Source organism: Carettochelys insculpta, chromosome 10, assembly GCF_033958435.1.
Source record: "Carettochelys insculpta isolate YL-2023 chromosome 10, ASM3395843v1, whole genome shotgun sequence".
Taxonomy (NCBI): Eukaryota; Metazoa; Chordata; order Testudines; family Carettochelyidae; genus Carettochelys; species Carettochelys insculpta.
The window spans coordinates 44,653,296-44,672,769 of NC_134146.1; the positions used below are offsets into that span (position 1 = coordinate 44,653,296).

The 19,474-nt window shown below is 39.8% G+C and overlaps 1 protein-coding gene across 4 annotated transcripts in view; it reads left to right on the forward strand.

The window, feature by feature from the left end:
- Window positions 1-19,474, forward strand: part of ATP11B (ATPase phospholipid transporting 11B (putative)) — a 100,935-nt gene that overhangs the window by 56,986 nt on the left and 24,475 nt on the right. For all 4 annotated transcript variants that reach the window (XM_075004680.1, XM_075004681.1, XM_075004679.1 and 1 more), the window contains exons 21-26: window positions 5,197-5,299; window positions 9,148-9,293; window positions 9,907-9,966; window positions 12,490-12,617; window positions 13,040-13,178; window positions 19,370-19,435. In XM_075004680.1, coding sequence (XP_074860781.1) covers window positions 5,197-5,299; window positions 9,148-9,293; window positions 9,907-9,966; window positions 12,490-12,617; window positions 13,040-13,178; window positions 19,370-19,435 — 642 coding nt within the window. The remainder of the gene's footprint in view (window positions 1-5,196; window positions 5,300-9,147; window positions 9,294-9,906; window positions 9,967-12,489; window positions 12,618-13,039; window positions 13,179-19,369; window positions 19,436-19,474) is intronic.

Sequence of the window (19,474 nt, forward strand, 5' to 3'; positions counted from 1 at the left end):
GTGGCAGCTTTTCCAGTGCTTCACACTGTACAATACATATTCCAGTAGGTGGTTTCAGACCAGCAGAACTTTTTCAAGAGACACGTAGAGGAACATGATTTGTTGAGCAAAAGTCAACATGGTTTCTGTAAAGGGAAGTCGTGTCTTACTAATCTGTTAGAGTTCTTTGAAGGGGTTAACAAGCATGTGGACAGGGGGGATCCAGTTGACATAGTATACTTAGATTTCCAGAAAGCCTTTGACACGGTCCCTCCCCAAAGGCTCATATGTAAATTAGGTGGTCATGGGATAGGAGGAAAGATCCTTTCACGGATTGGGAACTGGTTAAAAGACAGGAAACAAAGGGTAGGAATAAATGGTAAATTTTCACAATGGAAGGAAGTAACTAGTGGCGTTCCCCAAGGGTCAGTCCTGGGACCAATCTTGTTCAACTTATTCATCAGTGATCTAGAGAAAGGGGTAGGCAGTGAGGTGGCAAAGTTTGCAGATGACACCAAACTGTTCAGGATAGTCAAAACCAAAGCAAACTGTGAAGAACTTCAAAAAGATCTCAGCAAACTGAGTGATTGGGCAGCAAAATGGCAAATGAAATTTAATGTGGGTAAGTGTAAGGTAATGCACATTGGGAAAAATAACCCCAATTATACATACAATATGATGGGGTCAAATTTAGCTACAACAGATCAGGAAAGGGATCTTGCAATTATAGTGGATAGTTCTCTGAAAACATCCACGCAGTGTGCAGCGGCAGTCAGTACAGCAAATAGGATGTTAGGAATGACTAAAAAAGCGATAGAAAATAAGACAAAGAATATCTTACTTCCCCTATATAAAACTATGGTATGCCCACATCTTGAGTACTGCGTGCAGATGTGGTCTCCTCACCTCAGAAAAGATATATTGGCATTAGAAAAAGTTCAGAAAAGGGCAACTAAAATGATTAAGGGTTTGGAAAGGGTCCCATATGAGGAGAGGCTAGAGAGACTGGGACTTTTCAGTCTAGAAAAGAGGAGACTGAGGGGCAATATGATAGAGGTATATAAAATCATGAATGGCGTGGAGACAGTGAATACAGAAAAGTTATTTGTAAGAACTAGAGGACACCAAATGAAATTAATGGGTAGCAGGTTCAAAACTAATAAAAGAAAGTTTTTCTTCACACAAGGCACAATCAACCTGTGGAACTCCTTACCAAAGGACTCTGTGAAGGCCAGGACTCTAACAGAGTTTAAAAAAAGAGCTCGATAAATATTTGAAGGTTAGGTCCATAGATGGCTATTAGCAAGGGGTAAGGCATGGTGCATAGCCTTTTTCGAAGGCAGGAGATGGATGGTAGGAGACAAATCGCTTGATCGTTGTCTTCGGTTCACCTCCTCTGGGGCACCAGGCATTGGCTACTGTCTGTAGACAGGATACTGGGCTAGATGGACCTTTGGTCTGACCCAGTATGGCCGTTCTTATGTAAATCCCTGTGCATGCTCCACTCGTTGTCTTGGTGCTGTCTTGGCACCTTGGATCTGAGAGTTTCCTACCCGTTCCAGGGTAGGCTGCACATGCGTAGTGCCTGCCTTATGTGCCATAGTCAGCTGAAGTATAGGGTGTGTGTGACCCAGACCCTGCAGTTCCTTCTCAACTGTTTCCCATTGGAGGCAGAGCTCCATAATCCTCTAACTGGAAATAAGAAATTAGTTTAACCTAGTTTGTTCATTCATAGTTCCTTAGTAAGTTTGTTATACCAAAAATAAAAATTGTTCTATATATTCCTGTTAGCTGCTAATTATGCCAGGTTCACCAGGCTTTAAACACTGCCCCTCAGTGTGTCTGCTGCCTTCGGGAGTTCCTGTACCCCCAGAATGTCCCCACTGTAATAAGTTCAAGGCTAGATCTTGCAGGTACAGGGAGAAGGAGAAGTTCCTCAGCTTAGTCTCAGATCCTGGGGACCAACCTACTTAAGGTCTTTCACTGCCTCAATCAGCACCGCACCCATTTATGCTGCGTAGCAATTTGACAATCACCTCCATGCCTCAGTCTCTGCTTTTTGACACAGGTGTCTCCCTGCAAACCTCTGCAACATGCAGTGTTTCCCCAACACCAGTACAATTGTCCTTTAACAAGGATGATGGGGTCAAGGCAGTGTTCTCTCCACATTGCCACTCCCGCAGCAGTAATCATTCATCTCCAAGGTCTACCCTCTGAACTGACCACCAAGACATGCCACAGTGGTTTGATTTACCAATAGATGCCTCCACCCATGCCATACCCCAGACACTGGCGTTACTGGAGCCTATTGGAATCATACAGAAGCCATTCTAGCAAACATGCCAGCCCTTGGAAAGAACGATGCCAATATTCTCCACAGCAGTCTACACAACAGCAGCATACCACAGAAGGAACAGTAGCAGACAACATAAGAATAGCCATACTGAGTCAGACCAAAGGTCCATCCAGCCCAGTATCCAGTCTGCCAACAGTCATCAATGCCAGGTGCCCCAGAGGGAGTGAACCGAACAGGTAACGATCAAGCAACCTCTTTCCTGCCATCCATCCATCCCAGCCTCTGACAAACAGAGGGGAGGGACACCATTTCTTACCATCCTGGCTAATAGCCATTAATGGACCTAACCTCCATTAATTTATCTAGCTCTTTTTCAAACCCTGCTATAGTCCTAGACTTCAGAGGCTCTTCTGGCAAAGAGTTCCTCAGGTTGACTGTGTGCTGTGTGAAGAAAAACTTCCTTTTATTTGTTTTAAACCTTCTGCCCATTAATATCATTTGGTGTTTCCTACTTCTTATGCTGTGGGGAAAAGTAAATAATTTTTCCGTGTTCACTTTGTCCATACCACTCATGATTTTATACACTTCTATCATATCTCCCCCTTAGTCACTTCTTTTTTTTTTTTAAGATGAAAATTCCTAGTCTCTTTAATGTCTGTTTATATGGGACCCGTTCCAAACCTGTAATCATTTTAGCTGCCCTTTTTTTGAACCTTTTCTAGTGCCGATAGATCTTTTTTGAGATGAGGTGGTTACATCTGCACGTGGCTTCAGTGGAACCTGCCCCAGACAACTTACCACAAACCAACTCCTCTTGTTGCTCACAACAATGCAGTAAGACCTCCACCCCCAACATCGGTGGGCCATGTTGCTTGTTTCCAAGCTCTTATCAAAAGGATCGCTGCAGGACTTAAAATTCTGGAGGAGTTGTCAGAAACTTAGCATACGCTGACAGACATCATCCGAGCTTCCCCCTTAGCTAAGATAGCACCAATACCCCTTTGCTCCAGCATCATACAAAAGATCCAAACAGACAGGGCCAGAGTCATCCTAATAGCTTCTGTTTGTAGAATATTGAAGTGGCTCTGACTCCCACAATAAGTTGTAATTTGTGGTGTTTTGAGTATCTCGGCTCTTCAGTGCTATTTTAGCAAAGACATAAGACTTTTTCAGTTATTGCTGAAAGGAAGAGAATCCAGGTTTGTTGATCAATAAAACAGGTTAGACTCCTTCAAGGAACTCATTTCCATCTCATTCCAGTAACTACATGGATTAAATTGGAGACGCTTTATGGGGAAAGTAAAGCTGTAGTTCTGAAAAGGTGGAGAAAACTTCGAAGTTTGCATTTCGGGGAAAATGATGCCTAGCATCTGAGTTGTCTAGCGGTAGTGTGCTTTCAGGCTATCTTGATTTTTTTTTTTTTTTTTTTTTTAACCTCTTCTCATAATTAGATCTTCACTGAATTTTTTCAGCAGTTTTAATAAGTTTCTAGATATCCCACAACACTGGGTTATTGGTATCTGTCTGACTTGTTCCTATTAGGCAGATTACTGAAGTTTGAATCCACTATGCAGAAGAAAGTGGTTGCAGAAATATTTGTAACTTGTTACCACTGTCCCATACAGAAATTCAGACAGATCTTCAAAATTATTATCTGAGGTGAAATTTCATGTTTGCCCTTGGCCTGTGAATGATCCTCTTTGGAATGCTTTTTTGAGTAAGTAGTCAGTAGCATGGCTAATCACCAAGATAGATCTATTGCTCCTAAGAGCTGCTTGATGTCATGGGACTGAAAACTGGTGAATAACATACTTAAAAATTGTTGTCTAAAGAGCATCATATGTACCTTTCCAACAAAGAACTTATTGCTGGGATCCCCACCAACCTGTTATCTGATATTGTGCGTATTAAAGGATACATGGAAATCAAAATAATTATGAATCTATTCTAATAGCCCCTGACATCGGTGGGGTGGTTCTTCTATTCAAGTTTTTGAAATTGCAGGAGAAGTTTTGTTTCTTGATGATACTGTTCCCCACTGTTAATAGAATTCCTGGCCTGATGACAGTAGTCATATTACATATTTTGCCTGACTTGAAATTTGTCAGCCAACATCCTGAAGGTGGAGCTGTCTTTCAGTTCTGGAACAACATCCGTTTAGTTGCTTGTGCATCGTATTCTTTGCTGCCAAAGAAAGCAAGTGGCAGCCAACAAGAGCAATTTTTCATGTCCTCTAGTTTGTTTCATCTCCGAAAAGTAAATCTTCATTTCCTGCATTTTATCATAACCTACATTAAAGCAGCTTCTGATGGAACAAGTTGGGATATTTGTAGCACTAGAGGATTCCTGTTCAGAATGTGTTTTTTTTTCTGTGTGCGGCAAGGATTTTGAGGACTTCTATTCTCAGGAGTGCACACAACTCTTGCAACCAGAGATACAAGAGTGTTTGCATTTTTTGCACTTTACTTCTGTCGTTATCCTTCCTAGTAACTAGATTGGGACCTCTCAGTGGCAGTAGATTTACTTGGCTTTGAAAAATAGGAAGAACTATTTTTGTCAGTGTCATTCTTAATTGGAATTCCTGGTGACTGACTTTCTCAAATTATGTTGATGGTGGAAAAGCTTGTGTTGCTATGTCTTCGCAGTTTTTATGCCTACCTAAGCTGAATATATATATGATTGCAGTGTAGACATATCCTTTAAGTTGTATTAAAAAACAAGAGGCTTTTCTAATAGAGCTGTGGATTTGTTCCACTTACATGACATGCTGGGGTAGTCTTATCCAAGTATGTTTATGCCTAGGGTTCACTGATGGTTGCATTTATTTACAGGTAAGTAACTAAGCTGTTCATGAATTAGTGAGAGATTTTTAACCTGAAAAATCTAATTTTGACCCTCCTCCCCCTTTTTTTTTATTTCAGGTAGTACGGCTGTTAAAAACTTCTCCCGAGAAACCAATAACATTAGCCATTGGTGATGGGGCCAATGATGTAAGCATGATACAAGAGGCACATGTTGGCATAGGTAACTGACTTTTTTCAGACCTTTCACTAAATATAAATATTTAAGTTTGTGTTCTTAATAAAGCTTATTGTTTGTAGAATTAATCTGTACTTGTATTTTTAAACTGTTTTACTCTAGACATTTGATACCTGAAAATGATTATTTAGCAATATTCTAGTCACTTTTAAACACATTTGGAGTTGCATTTTATGTCAGGTTTTCAGTGGACCCTTAAATGGAACATCATTTCCTTCTGAAGACAGTATCTTAAATATCAATAGATTGTCTGTCTGTTATGCAGCACCTCCAGACCCTAGTATACCCCCATAAATGATATTTTCTTAATTAAGACACTAATAAGTGTCCCTTGACAGAGAATTGCAGTTATTCTCTTCATATAGGGAACTAAAATTTTGCTACCCTACGTCTATCTTTACTACACACTGAACATTAATATTACATTCATTAGTCACATCAATGAATTCTTTCCATATGTCTTTTTCTTCAATTGCCTTGTTGAAATTCTTACCCAATGCTGAGTGAAAAGCATCCAAAATTTTTAAAAAATTATTTAATTTTATATTGCACTGTAAAAAAAGGTAATTCAGCAAAAGCTGAGTTATCTGGAATGCAGGTAACCAGCACCTGCCCCAGCTGGCTGTGGCTGGCGGACTGGGTCTGGTTACTAGGGGGCCAGGCTGTGGGAGTAAGGCTGGTGGCCTCATGGTCAGGGTGTCCAGCTACCCGGATGAGCCATCTTCTTGGCCAGCACTGATGCTGGGGGCTGGCTTGCTGGTTAGGGCCAGCAGCAGCATGGCTGGGCCTGGCTACTTGACCAGGGTCAGTGTCTCCAGGGCCGGCTCTTTGATCAGTTGTTGATGGCTGTTTTCTGCTTATGAGTGAGGATAGCCCTACCTGAAATGTTTAACTTCCTGATTTCTGTTCCCTTTTCTAGCTATTTCTTGCTCTGTAAGCACCTGAGGAATAGTCCCTAAGGCACTAAATTGTTGCAGAAATGGAATTGTTCACGAGATGTGAAAAATTATCTTTAGTCACATTCACAGGTGCTCAGCATCCATAAGTGGGGGCATATGTGGAAGCTGAGCTCCTTCAGGCATAAGGGGCTGGTGACAGGAACTTTTTGCTGACAGCGGCATGTCCACACAGCCTCTTTCTTGCTGGCACCCCCCTCTGCTGAGACCATGCTCTCTCGCAGCTGTACTAATGAGCTGTGGGTCCATGCTAATGATCAGCCTTTGCAATTTCAAGGCTGTTCATTAGCATGGACCTGCCAGGAAAGCCACGCTGTGTAGACCCAGCCATATTGTCATAGTGTGTGGTTAGTTAACATGGAAATGATGTAAATAATGTAAAATGATGTACACTAGTCCAAATTCCATTGGTAATTTTTGCAAATCTAGCAATTATCTTTTAAAACCTGTTTTTAGGGGGAAAATGTCATGATTTTATAACATCTAAGGACATTATCGTCCCCCTGGGCCAGGGAATACATGCCTTTGGCTATGAAAAATCAGTGCAGGCACATGAAAAATCCAAAGTCTCACAGGCTGCCATTTGGCAGCATTACCAACGGTCACTTTTTGACAGTTGGTTTCACCGGTAACCTGAACTCATGGATAATTCATAATCAGGTATTTGAATTCCAGGCCTCCTATTGGGCGAAGGTAAGACCTTCGAGAACCTTCTATGCCCAGGGAGGACCTGGTTGAAAACCTCACCTTCAGATCATGAATATGTAAACGGAATGATGAATAATACATGAGGACACAGAATATAAGCAGGTGCTGCGAAGCACTCTGTGGCCCCTGGAGGTGCAGACAGGACTCTGCACTCCTCCATAGGGAAGCGTGGCTGTGAGAGCAGCGTCCGTTGAGTCCCTTAGGCCAGCCCTCGGGGCGAAGCACCTAAAATCACTGAGAGCTGAGGTGAAATCACTGAGAGCTGATAGAAATCACCTCAGCACTGCTCTCCAGCTGCGGCACTGACCTGAACTCATGCGGTCCCACCGCTCGCAAGCAGCCCCTCCCACCTGCGGCACCAGCGGCAAGTGGCCTCTGAGGAGCAGCAGCCGAGTGTCGAACTGGCCTGCCTTTGGCAGGTACTGCGCGCTCGGCTGCTTAACCCAGAGGCCTCCATCTTGTCACCTCTCCACCTGTGGCACCGTCGGCTGTGACTACCTATCTGACAGGACACTCTCACCGGACTGGACTTTCTACCAACTACGACCTTCTTCTGCAGGACACATACCATTACTTGCAAACACATATACCGACTCACACCTGGGACATTGGGGCCCCCAACGGGGGTGTAGGGTTTGCACCCCTGCAGTGTGCCGACCCAACAGGGTCAGCACAGAACCCGAGGGCCTGACCCTCAGGGCCAGGCCTGTGTGCTCAGGGTTATAATACAGCACATTTAATTATTCATTGTTTACTGCTTTAAATTGATAGTATTGTTGTTGTTATAGTATAGGTTTAACATTGAATCCTTTATTAATAGTTCTGTTAGGAAGGTTTTATCCCCTACCTTGTGGTACCTATATTCTTCCACATATAGCGAGTGAAGGCCCAGCCTCCTCGCCTCCCGCAAGCTACCAACACAGTGCTTCCTGAGGAAGAGCTGAGGCCTCCCAGGAGCACATCATAAAAAGTGCCCACAAAGGGGGTATCGGAGGGCCTCCCACAAATAGAAGAGCTACCCTCAACTGACCCCCAAGGGCCTATCTTTGGGGCAGGCATAGCGCCCCGGCCAGGAGCGGGGGTTAGCACCCCTCGCTCCTCCTCTAAAAGTTGGTAGCAGGGATAATATAAATTCCTTCACCCCTCTCACCGTTCCATCACTAATAAACTGAATTTTTGCCTTCCGGAGAAATAAAAATTTATAACTACACCAAGGAATCTACGATCCAACAAACAATGTTCATCGTAAGTTTATAGCTATAGTTATTGTTTAGTTCAGTATAGTTAGTTAGTTATTTAACAGTGTGGTTTAATAAAATAGTTAATTTGTTTCACCTATTTCTGCCTTGTCCTTGGTCTCGCTTTTCCTTGCCAGCCACTCCCCACTGGGAGGCTTGGGCGGGGTCTAGTGCACACTGGAGTGGGGCTCTCCTGCCTGGGTTTGCAGCAGGGAACTGGTCAGGTCCTGGGAACTGTGCTTAGGAGGCTTGTGACCTCCTTCTAAGGGCTTATTTTAAATTACCACCTGTCCAGAAAAAAGCCCGGCAGAAAAAAAATCTAAAACTAGAGTTAATAAGTAAATTCAACGGTTGATGGTAGATTTATTTGCATATTTTTAGTAAAAGGATTTTGTGACTCTTTGTTGGTGTATATTCCTTTAACATGCTTTGTTGGCTATAAATCAGGAGCGGCAAGATGGGCAAACTTTTGGCCCAAGGGCCACATCGGGGTTTTGAAACTGTATGGAGGGAAGGTTAAGGGAAGCCCCACAAATGGTGAGGTGTAGCCTGGCCCCCTGGGACTTCTTTGACCCTGTACTGAGCCCTGGAGCCATTTACCCCCAGCCATCCTCTCCCCATCTCCATGCTCCCGACTCCTTTTTCTGGAGATGGTGGACCTACAGCTGCACTGCTCAGCCAGAGCTTCATCAACACCATCTGGACTTGTGATGCTGCTTGCAGCTGTGTTGCCTGTCTGGAACTCAGCAGCGCCACCTGGAGCATCAGATGATTGTCTAATTGTTGAAGGATTGCTATCAATAGCTACTAGAGTCTTTAAAATGCAGAAGTGTGTAGAAGATAATTGGTTGTTTTCAAATGTGTAGTTTAATAACTTTTTCTGCAGGATTTACTCTAATTTCATTTATATCTTATGTCCCAAATATTATAGGAATCATGGGGAAAGAAGGAAGGCAAGCTGTAAGAAACAGTGACTATGCAATAGCAAGGTTTAAATTCCTCTCCAAGTTGCTTTTTGTTCATGGCCACTTGTACTATATTAGGATAGCAACCCTTGTACAGTACTTTTTTTATAAGGTAAGTCCATTCAGTGTGACAGTGAATTTCAGTAAAACCAAGGATTCTTCTTCCTAGCAGTAGATATATTTCAGGTTTAATTCTTGCAGTTGAATCACCAGAGTATGAAATATTTCCCCCTGGGGAGTGTGTTGTCTGGATATTGATGTACAGCAGAGCATGCCCCAAATGAGAAACAAGTTTTGCTTCAGAATTCATGTGGAATTCTACACACTGGAAGCATCTTTTGTGATTGTGACAGAATTCAACTAAACTAGTGTACAGCTATTGTTAGTCTGTTAAAGTAACACTACCAACTAGAAATCCAAGCAAATCTTAAAAAGAGTTAAGTCCTCTTGAGTATTACCATGACCTCAATTTCTCTGTCAGGTTTTTTTCATCTATAGTCACCTATTCCTATTTAATTTTTTTAAAAAGCACATAATTTGAGCCTTAATTAAAAAACACAGTCTGGTGCAAGATGAGTCTTATTTCACTTTACAAGGCAATATAATGAAATACTTTTCTCTCCTACATTTTCATGTCAGCTTCATAGAAGTCGTTTTTTCAGGACAGGATGTATGGAGGTCTACACATTAGAGGACTAACTATCCGTTTCACTTTTGTTTTTCAGAATGTTTGCTTTATTACACCACAATTTTTATATCAGTTCTCCTGTTTGTTTTCACAACAAGTAAGTACTGAATGCCTAACTTCTTTGTGCAATGGAGCAGTGTTCAGTGACTAGACACGTGGAGGAAAGCAGTGTATTCACCTCCTATTTAAAAAGAAAAAATATTTTTAACAATTGCTTCATTATTGGTGATAAATTTCTTGTCTTATTCTCAGTGGCCATTTCTACACAGGCCACATGGAGCAAAAGATGCTAATGAGGCGTGGCTGCAAATTCCCTGCACCTCATTAGAATAACATCATGTGATTTGGAGTCCAGAAGACCGTTCTTCCGGATGCCAAAATGCCATGTAGAAGCATGGCCCCAGGGGGGGCTTCCGGAAAGAAGTTCTTCTTCTGGATGCCCCTTCTTCTCAAAAATTTTTGAGAAGAAGGGGCCTCTGGAAGGAGGACTTCCCTCCGGAAGCCCCCCAGGGGCCGCACTTGTACATGGCGTTTTGAAGTCCGGAAGAATGGTCTTCCGGACTCCAAATCACGTGAGATTATGCTAATGAGGTGCGGGGAATTTGCAGCCGCACCTCATTAACATCTTTCGCTCCGTGTATTAGCAAAGTGGCCTGTGGAGAAATGGCCACTGACTTTATAAACGAAAAAGAAAACAGGAAACTTTCTGAATAAACTTTTGTGTGCAGTTGGCAGCTGATTAAGATTTGTTTTTCTTGTAAATTGCATATTCTTTAGTCTGTTTTCCCCCTCCCCCAGAAATGCAAAAATATATTACTGTTGTTAAGGCTTTTATTTCCTTTATTAAAAAAAAAAGACTGCCATGTATTTCTTAAAGTGGCACTTTAAAAATAGCTTTCTAATCAGAAATAGCATCAGCAGTATGACTCTTGTTTTGTTTTTTTCCAAGAACTGTGAATCAATAATGGAACTTCATGGGTATTTTATTTTTCTTTTCCACCTTCCAGTTTTGTCACTTTCAAACTGAATTGCTGCGCTAGTTTTTCCCATGTTTAAAGAGAACATAATTATGAAGGGAATAAAATGACATTATTGCTTCTGATTTTTCTGACCAAAAACATCTCATTTTTGAGGGCATTTGCCAAATCATGGACAAATCAGCATCAGCTGTAGAAGTGGTTGACTTCAAGTGGGTGACAGATTTAAATATTAAAAATAATCAGCTTTCATTTGAATATTAATGATCAATAAAAGGAAACATGGTAGTTTTTCAATACAAAATATAAAAATTACATTGTCAGGACAGGTACACACTAGACCTGAAAGTCAATCTTAGATACTTGATTCCAGCTACTATAGTTGTGTACCTGCAATCGATGTATCTAGGACTGACTTATCAGACTGTCCATATAGAGGGAGGTCAACAGGAGAAACTCTCCCATTGACCTCCTTTAGGAGTACCTGGGTCGACTGAGCTCTGATGGTTTGGTTTAGTGCATCCCCATTAGGTAAGTACAGTAAGGTCTCAGAGTATGCGAACCCGCTCTTATGCATCTGATCCTGACCCCATCCCCCATCCCGATTTTAAACCACCTGCAAGCAGCTCTGGTTCAAGCTACCCCCATCACAACATGTGGCTCCAGTGCAAACCCCCGCCCCCCCCCCCCCCCCCCCCCGGCCCTGGCCGGCTCACCACCCAGGCACAGCTCTGGTTCTGGCTCAACTGTCCTCCCACCAGAGCCCAGCTCACCACCCGTGCTCAACTCCACCCCTCACCCCCCTGCAACCCCACCCTACCGCCAGGCTTAACCCTCCCAACTGCCCCCCCAACCCCAGGACTTACCTTTTTGCTGCTTACCCGGCTGCAGAACGTGTTCTGCCAGGGAAAAAGCCAGACCCCAACTTGCACGAAATCCGGGTTTACGCGAGGGTGCGTGGAACGGAACCCTCGCGTACTCTGAGACCTTACTATATAGACGTACGCTCAGTGAGTTACTATTTCCCATCTCAATTAAATCAGTTCTGCTTATGTTGTAAATTACTGTATAGCTGTACAGAATTTATAAAATAGCAGTTGCTAGAGAGTGGGGATCCAGAGATCTCATATATCCCTCTTGAGTGTGTAAATCCCATTCATAAAACACCATTCCATAGTATCCTGAAGGCTGAGGTCAGTTATACATTATAATCTTAAATCATTGTAACTATATCACTCAGATGAAAAAACCCACACACCTCAGAGTGACAGTTATGCTGACCCACTATAGACAGCATTGTTGGTGGGAGGGTTCTCTGAGCAACTCTCTCTGACTGCATGTCATGGAAGTAAGTGCTATATTAGCACAACTGCAACAGCTGGTGCACTGTTGCAGAGATTTAGCTGTCAAACTTCCCAGAGCCTAGAAGATTTTTACATTTGCAAAGAAAAGTTTTTCACAAATATCTGAACTAGAACACATTCAGAATACAAATTCTTTGTGGCAGAGAAATGACTTCTCTTTTTTCTTTTCCTGTTTATACAGTGTCTATCCCATTTGGGGATTGATCCAAGATAGGAACTCTTTGGCTGTACAGTAATACAAATAAAGTCCAAACTAATTAAATATATTTCCATTTACAGACCCTCTATGACAGTGTGTACCTGACTTTATACAACATTTGTTTCACTTCTTTGCCTGTTCTCATGTACAGTCTTTTTGAACAACATGTTCACCCTCATGTGTTACAGAGCAAGCCAACGCTTTATAGGTATGCATATACTTTGCAACTAAATATGGTTGTAGTAGAAAGTCAGCAGTAAAACTTTTATTGTAGTTATAGCTTAATGTGCTAGCATTACTGCATTTGTTTAAATTCCTATGCATTTGTATAGCTTCTCAAAGTGGTAAATAAGAAACTTTTGTAAAAACGAGGTTTCCAATATTAAAGGTTCATTTTGAAAAATATTTTTGTAATTCAGGAGCCACATCTGTTATATCCAACCCCATGTCAGTACTGGAAAAGAATGACTACTTCAAATTATTTCTTTGCTTTTTTTAAAAAAAAAATGCATTTCAGCAAAGTTGCAGAATGCATGCCTGTTTATTGCTTTGAGTCAATGCAGCTTCAGTAGCTGGCTGATTTGTGGTTTGAAGTAAATTTGAAACATAAAATTTGTTTTATTTCCACAGAGACATTAGTAAAAATGCGCTCTTGGGCTTTAAACCCTTTCTTTACTGGACTATTTTGGGGTTCTTGCATGCATTCGTTTTCTTTTATGGCTCGTACCTTCTGATGGGAGAAGACACTTCTCTTCTGGGAAATGGCCAGGTAATAGTGGTTTGTTTGTTTTTTTCATTTAATGTACTCTGCACAGTTTCTGTAAAGTTAGTGTGCTACAGCAGTCCCAAAGTCACACTGTGTTCAGTAATTTAAACAGTAAACTGGTAGGCTTCTTTTTCCATGACATTTGAGAATTCCTTCTATACTGAATGTGTACAAAATGTGCTTTACCATTATTCCCTAATAGGTAGTGAAAGATTTTAAAATTAAGGAAATTGAGTGGAGAAAATGCAGCAGAAAAGGTTATTCATGTGATGATGTGTTGCTCTTTGATAGTGCCTGAGTGTTTATCCAAAGTAAACACGTATCTTAGATTCCTATTAAGGGATTAGATTCTACCTACTTTATTTCTAATATAGTAAATAATTGTACTGTTTAATCTTTGAATAGTGAATATGACTGTTCTGTGCTATTTACTGAAAATCTGCACACTTTCTGGTTACATATATTATGTTTTTTTTCAAAAGTTTTCAACTGAATCTTGACAAGACAATGCTGCTTTTTAACTGTCTTGATGTAAATGAAACAAACAGTTTCCTTACCTCGTCAAACCTTTTTTAATTTTTCTTTTTTTTAACTAGTTTATATTTAATACAGTAACGTACTCTGTTGGATTCCTTTCGGGGAAGAGGGAGTGGAGGGAGGCTTCTATTTGTCTCTGCTGCTGCCTGATTGCATATTTGCATTACAAGTCAGACCAATCAGTTTATAACTCGTGTTCGTAATTCTGAGGTTCAACTGTATAAAGCAAATATTCATAAAAAGTTGGGTCTTTCAATATTTGCATTGTTTTGTGATTAACTGAAAGCTGAATAGCTATTGATAAATTGTACCAAAACACGACTCCACGATTTTTCACATCCATTGAGAATTTTTCATTAGAGTTTACAAATCTAAAAATTGTGATGTTGAAACTTGGGTTCTCTTCAGCATTTAAGGAGCTGTGTCACTTACTGTATTTACTGAAGCCTGAAACCAGTCCTCTGAAAAATCATTCATAATTCTTTGCCTTCGTATATTCTTATTTCCATAGGCAAATTGTAAGTTTTTACTACAGTTTTATTTGTATTTGTGAAAGTCAGCTAATACAGGCTACTTATTCAAACGTACTGCTTAGCTCATTGATTATTCTATAAGGCTGCATCTACACTAGCAAGTTCTTTCGAAAGATTTTTTGAAAAAAGGGGGCTCTTTCAAAAGATCCCACAGAGCATCTATACACAAACAGCATTCTTTTGAAAGTAAAGCAAAAGAATGCGGCGCTCCTTTCGAAAGCTCTCTTCCACTCCTGTTTCAGGAAGAGCACCTTCTTTTCAATGAAAACATGTAGATGCTCCACAGGGACCTTCTTTTGAAAGAGCAGTCCTCGTGGGTCCTGATTTTTTCTATCCCTGTCTCTTTCTTTTGAAAGAGTGGGGACTGTGTATACACTGTCTATGGAAAGAGCAGATCACTCTTTTGATCTGCTTTTTTGTGTGGCTGTACTCTTTTGAAAGTATCAAAGAGGTAGCCAAGTTAGCCTGTAGCTTCAAAAACAGCAAGATGTCACAGGACTTTTTTGTCCTTTAAAACAATTCTTTCGGAAGAGACCACTTCCAGAAAGACTTCTTTGGACAGATCGCTGTAGTGTAGATGAAGCCTGTGTGTATTTAAGATTTACATTAAAAGTACATATTTGATCAGGATTTTTTACAAAGGAAATTTATATACTGAAAATAAAAATAAAATTTCATTTAATTAATTGTTCTAAGTATATGTGTCCTCGTTTCCCCAACTTTGGGGCATAGTGAAACTTCTTGAACCAGATAAAGTTATATAGCTTATTTTATTCCTTATCTTGCTGTACACTTGCTTCCTAATAAATATATATTAAATAATTCCTTTTCAGTATGATTAGAGTAGATTTCTAAACACATCATCAGCTACTACAAATATGTTTAATTTTTAAATGCACTAAAGGTATGCCGTCAACACGTTACTTAAGTAGTCTTATCAAAGACTGAAGTACCACAAAGAAATGTAAAACCCAGTTAAAGGGAGGCTGTGGAATTGGAGTTCATTTGCAAATTCAGTAAAATCAATTTTAGTATTGAATAAGGATCTTAACTGATTAACACAGTACAAAAGAAACTTCCTCTTTCTCGATAGTCTCATCTCCACAAGAAATGCTAAGAAGGCGCCATCTCTAGACTGACTTTATTAGACTCAGTAACACTGGTCCCACACTTGACAAGTATTAGTTTTTATGGTTCTCTTACATATACCTCTTCCTCTGTAATTTCCATTCCATCTCATCTGATGAAGTGGATTTTACCCATGAAAGCTTATGCCCTAATAAACCTGTTAATATCTAAGATGCCACACGATTCCTTATGGTTTGTTACAGACACAGACTAACACGGTTATCCCTTTGAGACTTCAGGATTTGAGTAACGCAGCCAGAGCTATTACAGGAGTGGGTTGGCAAGGTTCTGCGGTAATGTTCGGGAGTCAGAATATATGATCAGGATGATCCCTTCTGGCTGGGATGTGTGAATCTAATAGTCCTATTGGTTTTGTGTCAATAATAAAATTTTAGGCTGGTTTGGTGACTTAATTTTTCATGCTCTTCTGTTCGAGCTTGTCTTTTGTAACTGATGTCAACTGGTTTGATAGTCTGTCTTTAAATTTAAATTAGTAAAGTGTAAGTGCGGATTGAACCTTTAAAGTCTGGCACCCTGACCTGATCAATTGCTGAACCACAAGAGGTCAATGTTGTCTATCAGCATTACTAACACTGCCACAGCTTGCTGGGCTCTTAAGATATTTAGGGGTAAATTAGAGCTAATTAATAGCACAGAACACTAAGAGCCAGGATGGATGGCTGTAAACAGATTTGATGGGACCACGACACTTGGCCACACCCATGGCAAATGGACATCTGTCTAAAAGTATGCCATCATCACCATGGATGATGCCAGACTAGAGAAATTCAATCAGTAGCTTGTTTTCAAATAACATGAAATCTTCAGGAAAGATACAGCTGTGTTATTCATGATACGCTCTCCTTCAGGGTCAAAAAATGGGCTTGAAGAGTCTAATTTTGAATACATGAAAGTAAAAAATGTATCAGGAAAACTAAAACTTTAGTTTTAATACAGGTTGAACTTCTCTCATCCGGCACCCTTGGTACCTGACTGGTGCTGGGCGAGAGAATTTGCTGGACCATGGGAGGTCAGTATTGTCTGACAGCATTACCAATTCATCCACTGCTTACTGGGCTCTTAGAAGACACTTAGGAGTAAATTACAGCTAAATAACAGCACAGAACACTGAGAGCCAGGACTGGTGGCTGTAAACAAACTTTGTGGGACCATGGGAAACTTGACTGTGATGAGTGGTCATCCAGCCACCTAAAATCATGTTGGATTATGGATGTTGCCAGATAAGGGCGATCCAGATTAGAGGTTCCACATGTGGTTGTATTTAATCTTTAATCTTTTAGAATTACAGGACATAAATGCATGAATTCTTTGGGTATCTTTTTTACTGCTTGGTCTTGTTTAGACCAAAACAAGAAAAACAATGGCACTGTTCTATAATCTCTCCAGGGTCATCTGGCCATTGTCCCATTACCGCTATCATTACTCAATTTGCAGTATATTTGATACTAGTGGACAACTGCTGCTTCTGTGAGGCTAGAGTTTAGCATCAGAAAGTACAGGTTTTTTTCCTACAGGTGGCTGTACAGAATAGCCATTCTTCCATTTAGTTACTTACTACATTGTCTTCAGTGAGATATTTGCCTTGTGTATCTTACACTTGAATGCCAAATGGCAGGAGAATTAAGTCCTTTCCAAAAAGTTAATTATTTTCCCCTTCAGCAAATAATTTCAAAAAATGTTGACTTCATAAATTTGTAATGGAGTATCTCATCTCTGTGACAGGTTTAAATTCACCTTATCTTGGTGACTTTTCCATCCAGTGGCCTATATTAAATAAGTTGAAGGTCTCTTTCTGTGATGATGTGGGGAAACTCCACATTTCCACTATCCACATGCTACATAGTCTATAAAGAAAGATCTCATTCTGCAAGACTCGTAATCCAGCACCTTTCACATATATATTTCATAAAATGAATATATTTCAGTGAATACAATAATTTTATGTTTAGTATGACAGATTTTTGTTTTCCAGATTAGTCTTGTCACTGATAAACTGTTCTATTCTGTATATTTCTGCCATAAACTCCTCATTCATTCTTGCTTAGACTTCAGTAAAACTTCCCTTCATAACTTCCACTTACAGCAGTGAGATTTTTTTTAAAAAAAGGCATATTTATTGTTCCCGTAGAGCTACAAATTCCCTACCAAAAGAATGTGAGCAATATTCCAGCTTCTTAAGAACATGAGAAATATTTTCTGGTGAATGGACAGTTGCCAAAAATGTCTTGTGCAGTTAAAATCAGAGAGAGCATGAAATAATTGCTATATTCTGTTTGGAGAGAGAAGAATTTAGATAAGGTGCAAATTGAAAAGTTAATAATAATAATAATAATAATAATATCTCTAGGTAGAGTACCTTTCCACTTAAGAGATGTTTGATGGAGGCATTAAAATAGTTGAACCTCTCAGCAAAATATCCTTACTAATAGAGGTATGTGCTTTCTCCTCTGGTGTAACATAATAAAAGTTGTATCAATTTCTTCTTGTGCATTCATAGATATCTTGAGTTTGAACTTTTGAATGGAAAAAGTTTTCCAATATAGCTTTTCCCTTCTGGATTAGTCCATTTCTGAGTAGTTATTGGTTTGGGTAAAAAATTCTTTTAAAATCAAAGTGCCTAGGTAGAGACTTTCACAACACCAAATAGAACAATTTAATTTGCAAATGAAAGGTTAGCTTGTAGAGCACATTATGTTAATGTGTGTTTGAGGTGAATTGCCTTACATCATGTACTTCAACTTGATCTTTTAGTTCTACTTTTTTCCCCCCTCTTTTCATGCTGTGCATGTCGTCAGATATTGAAACCTAACAGGCAAATGGTAAGACTTACATCAGAAGAAGAGAAAGCGATACAAAATGTTGTATCTGGTATTCCACAAAATTAAAGGATGCAGCATCTGTTCTCTGTAAATACTTTCAAAAACAAAAATGGTGGCAATAATTTTTTCACATTTTGCATTACAGATCTACAGTCATCGCGAGTAATATAAATTAAGACACTTTCTTTCATGGGCCATTCATAATAGCAGTAGTTTAACCTCATGGTTAACAGAATAAAAAATATTTTTCTCATTCATATTCTCATGGTATAGCAAAGTACCAGTTGTACAAGGTACAAATAAGTTTGGGTGTTTTGTTTGTAAAGTCAGTCCTCAATGACAAGGGCTACAACCCTGTTAATCTTCACTTGCTGCTTGATGAACTAAACTATTGAATACCAAGACGATGAAATTGGTTGCATATCTGCAGGGATTGCCTTCCTGCATTACCCATGCTCGTTGAAACAAACACAGAATCCTTGCCTTTTGTTTGAGTTAGGGTTTTAACACTGTTGGAGAATTTGTTCTGAGATCTAATAATTTAAAATAGTGGGATGGAACAATGAAAGTGGTAGACACTTTAGAAGTATTTGAGGGTTGGGATTAAATTTTCATTTTATCAGCCTTGAAAAAAGTGTCTTTTTTTTTTTTTTTTAAAATCTTCTGTTGGAAGAACATAACCACACCATTATTTTTGAATTCTGAAAACTGTGGTTTGGAAAACCTAAGCCCTCCACTGATGCTGCATTTTAAAAATAACCTTTAATGTTAAACTTCATGATTGAGGAGTTTCTGCTTTTACGCTAAAGTGGAATACTTTCTCATTGACTGTCATGGCTAGCTGGATAATTAGTTGATTAGTAACTTCATTTTCTAAACATCTCATTTTATGGCTTGGGTTTTGCCATCTTCTGCTGTAGATTTGTGGTGGTAAAGAGAAAAGCCTCTTGCTAGTGGGATGTAAATTTTGTGACTTTCAATAGAATTTATATTTTTCTTTATCTGTGGTTTGTGTTGTGCCTTTCTTGGTCTGCTAACTATTCTTAGTGAACAATCACAGATTTCATTAGTCTAGCAGGCTACAGTAGATATTATTCATTACAACTGCTATTCAATTTATTTTGTACAGTGACTTCTGGTTTTGTTTTTCATTTAGATGTTTGGAAACTGGACCTTTGGTACTTTGGTCTTTACAGTTATGGTTATAACTGTTACAGTGAAGGTACAGTAGATAGCTTTCATTTTGGGAAATATAGTCAAA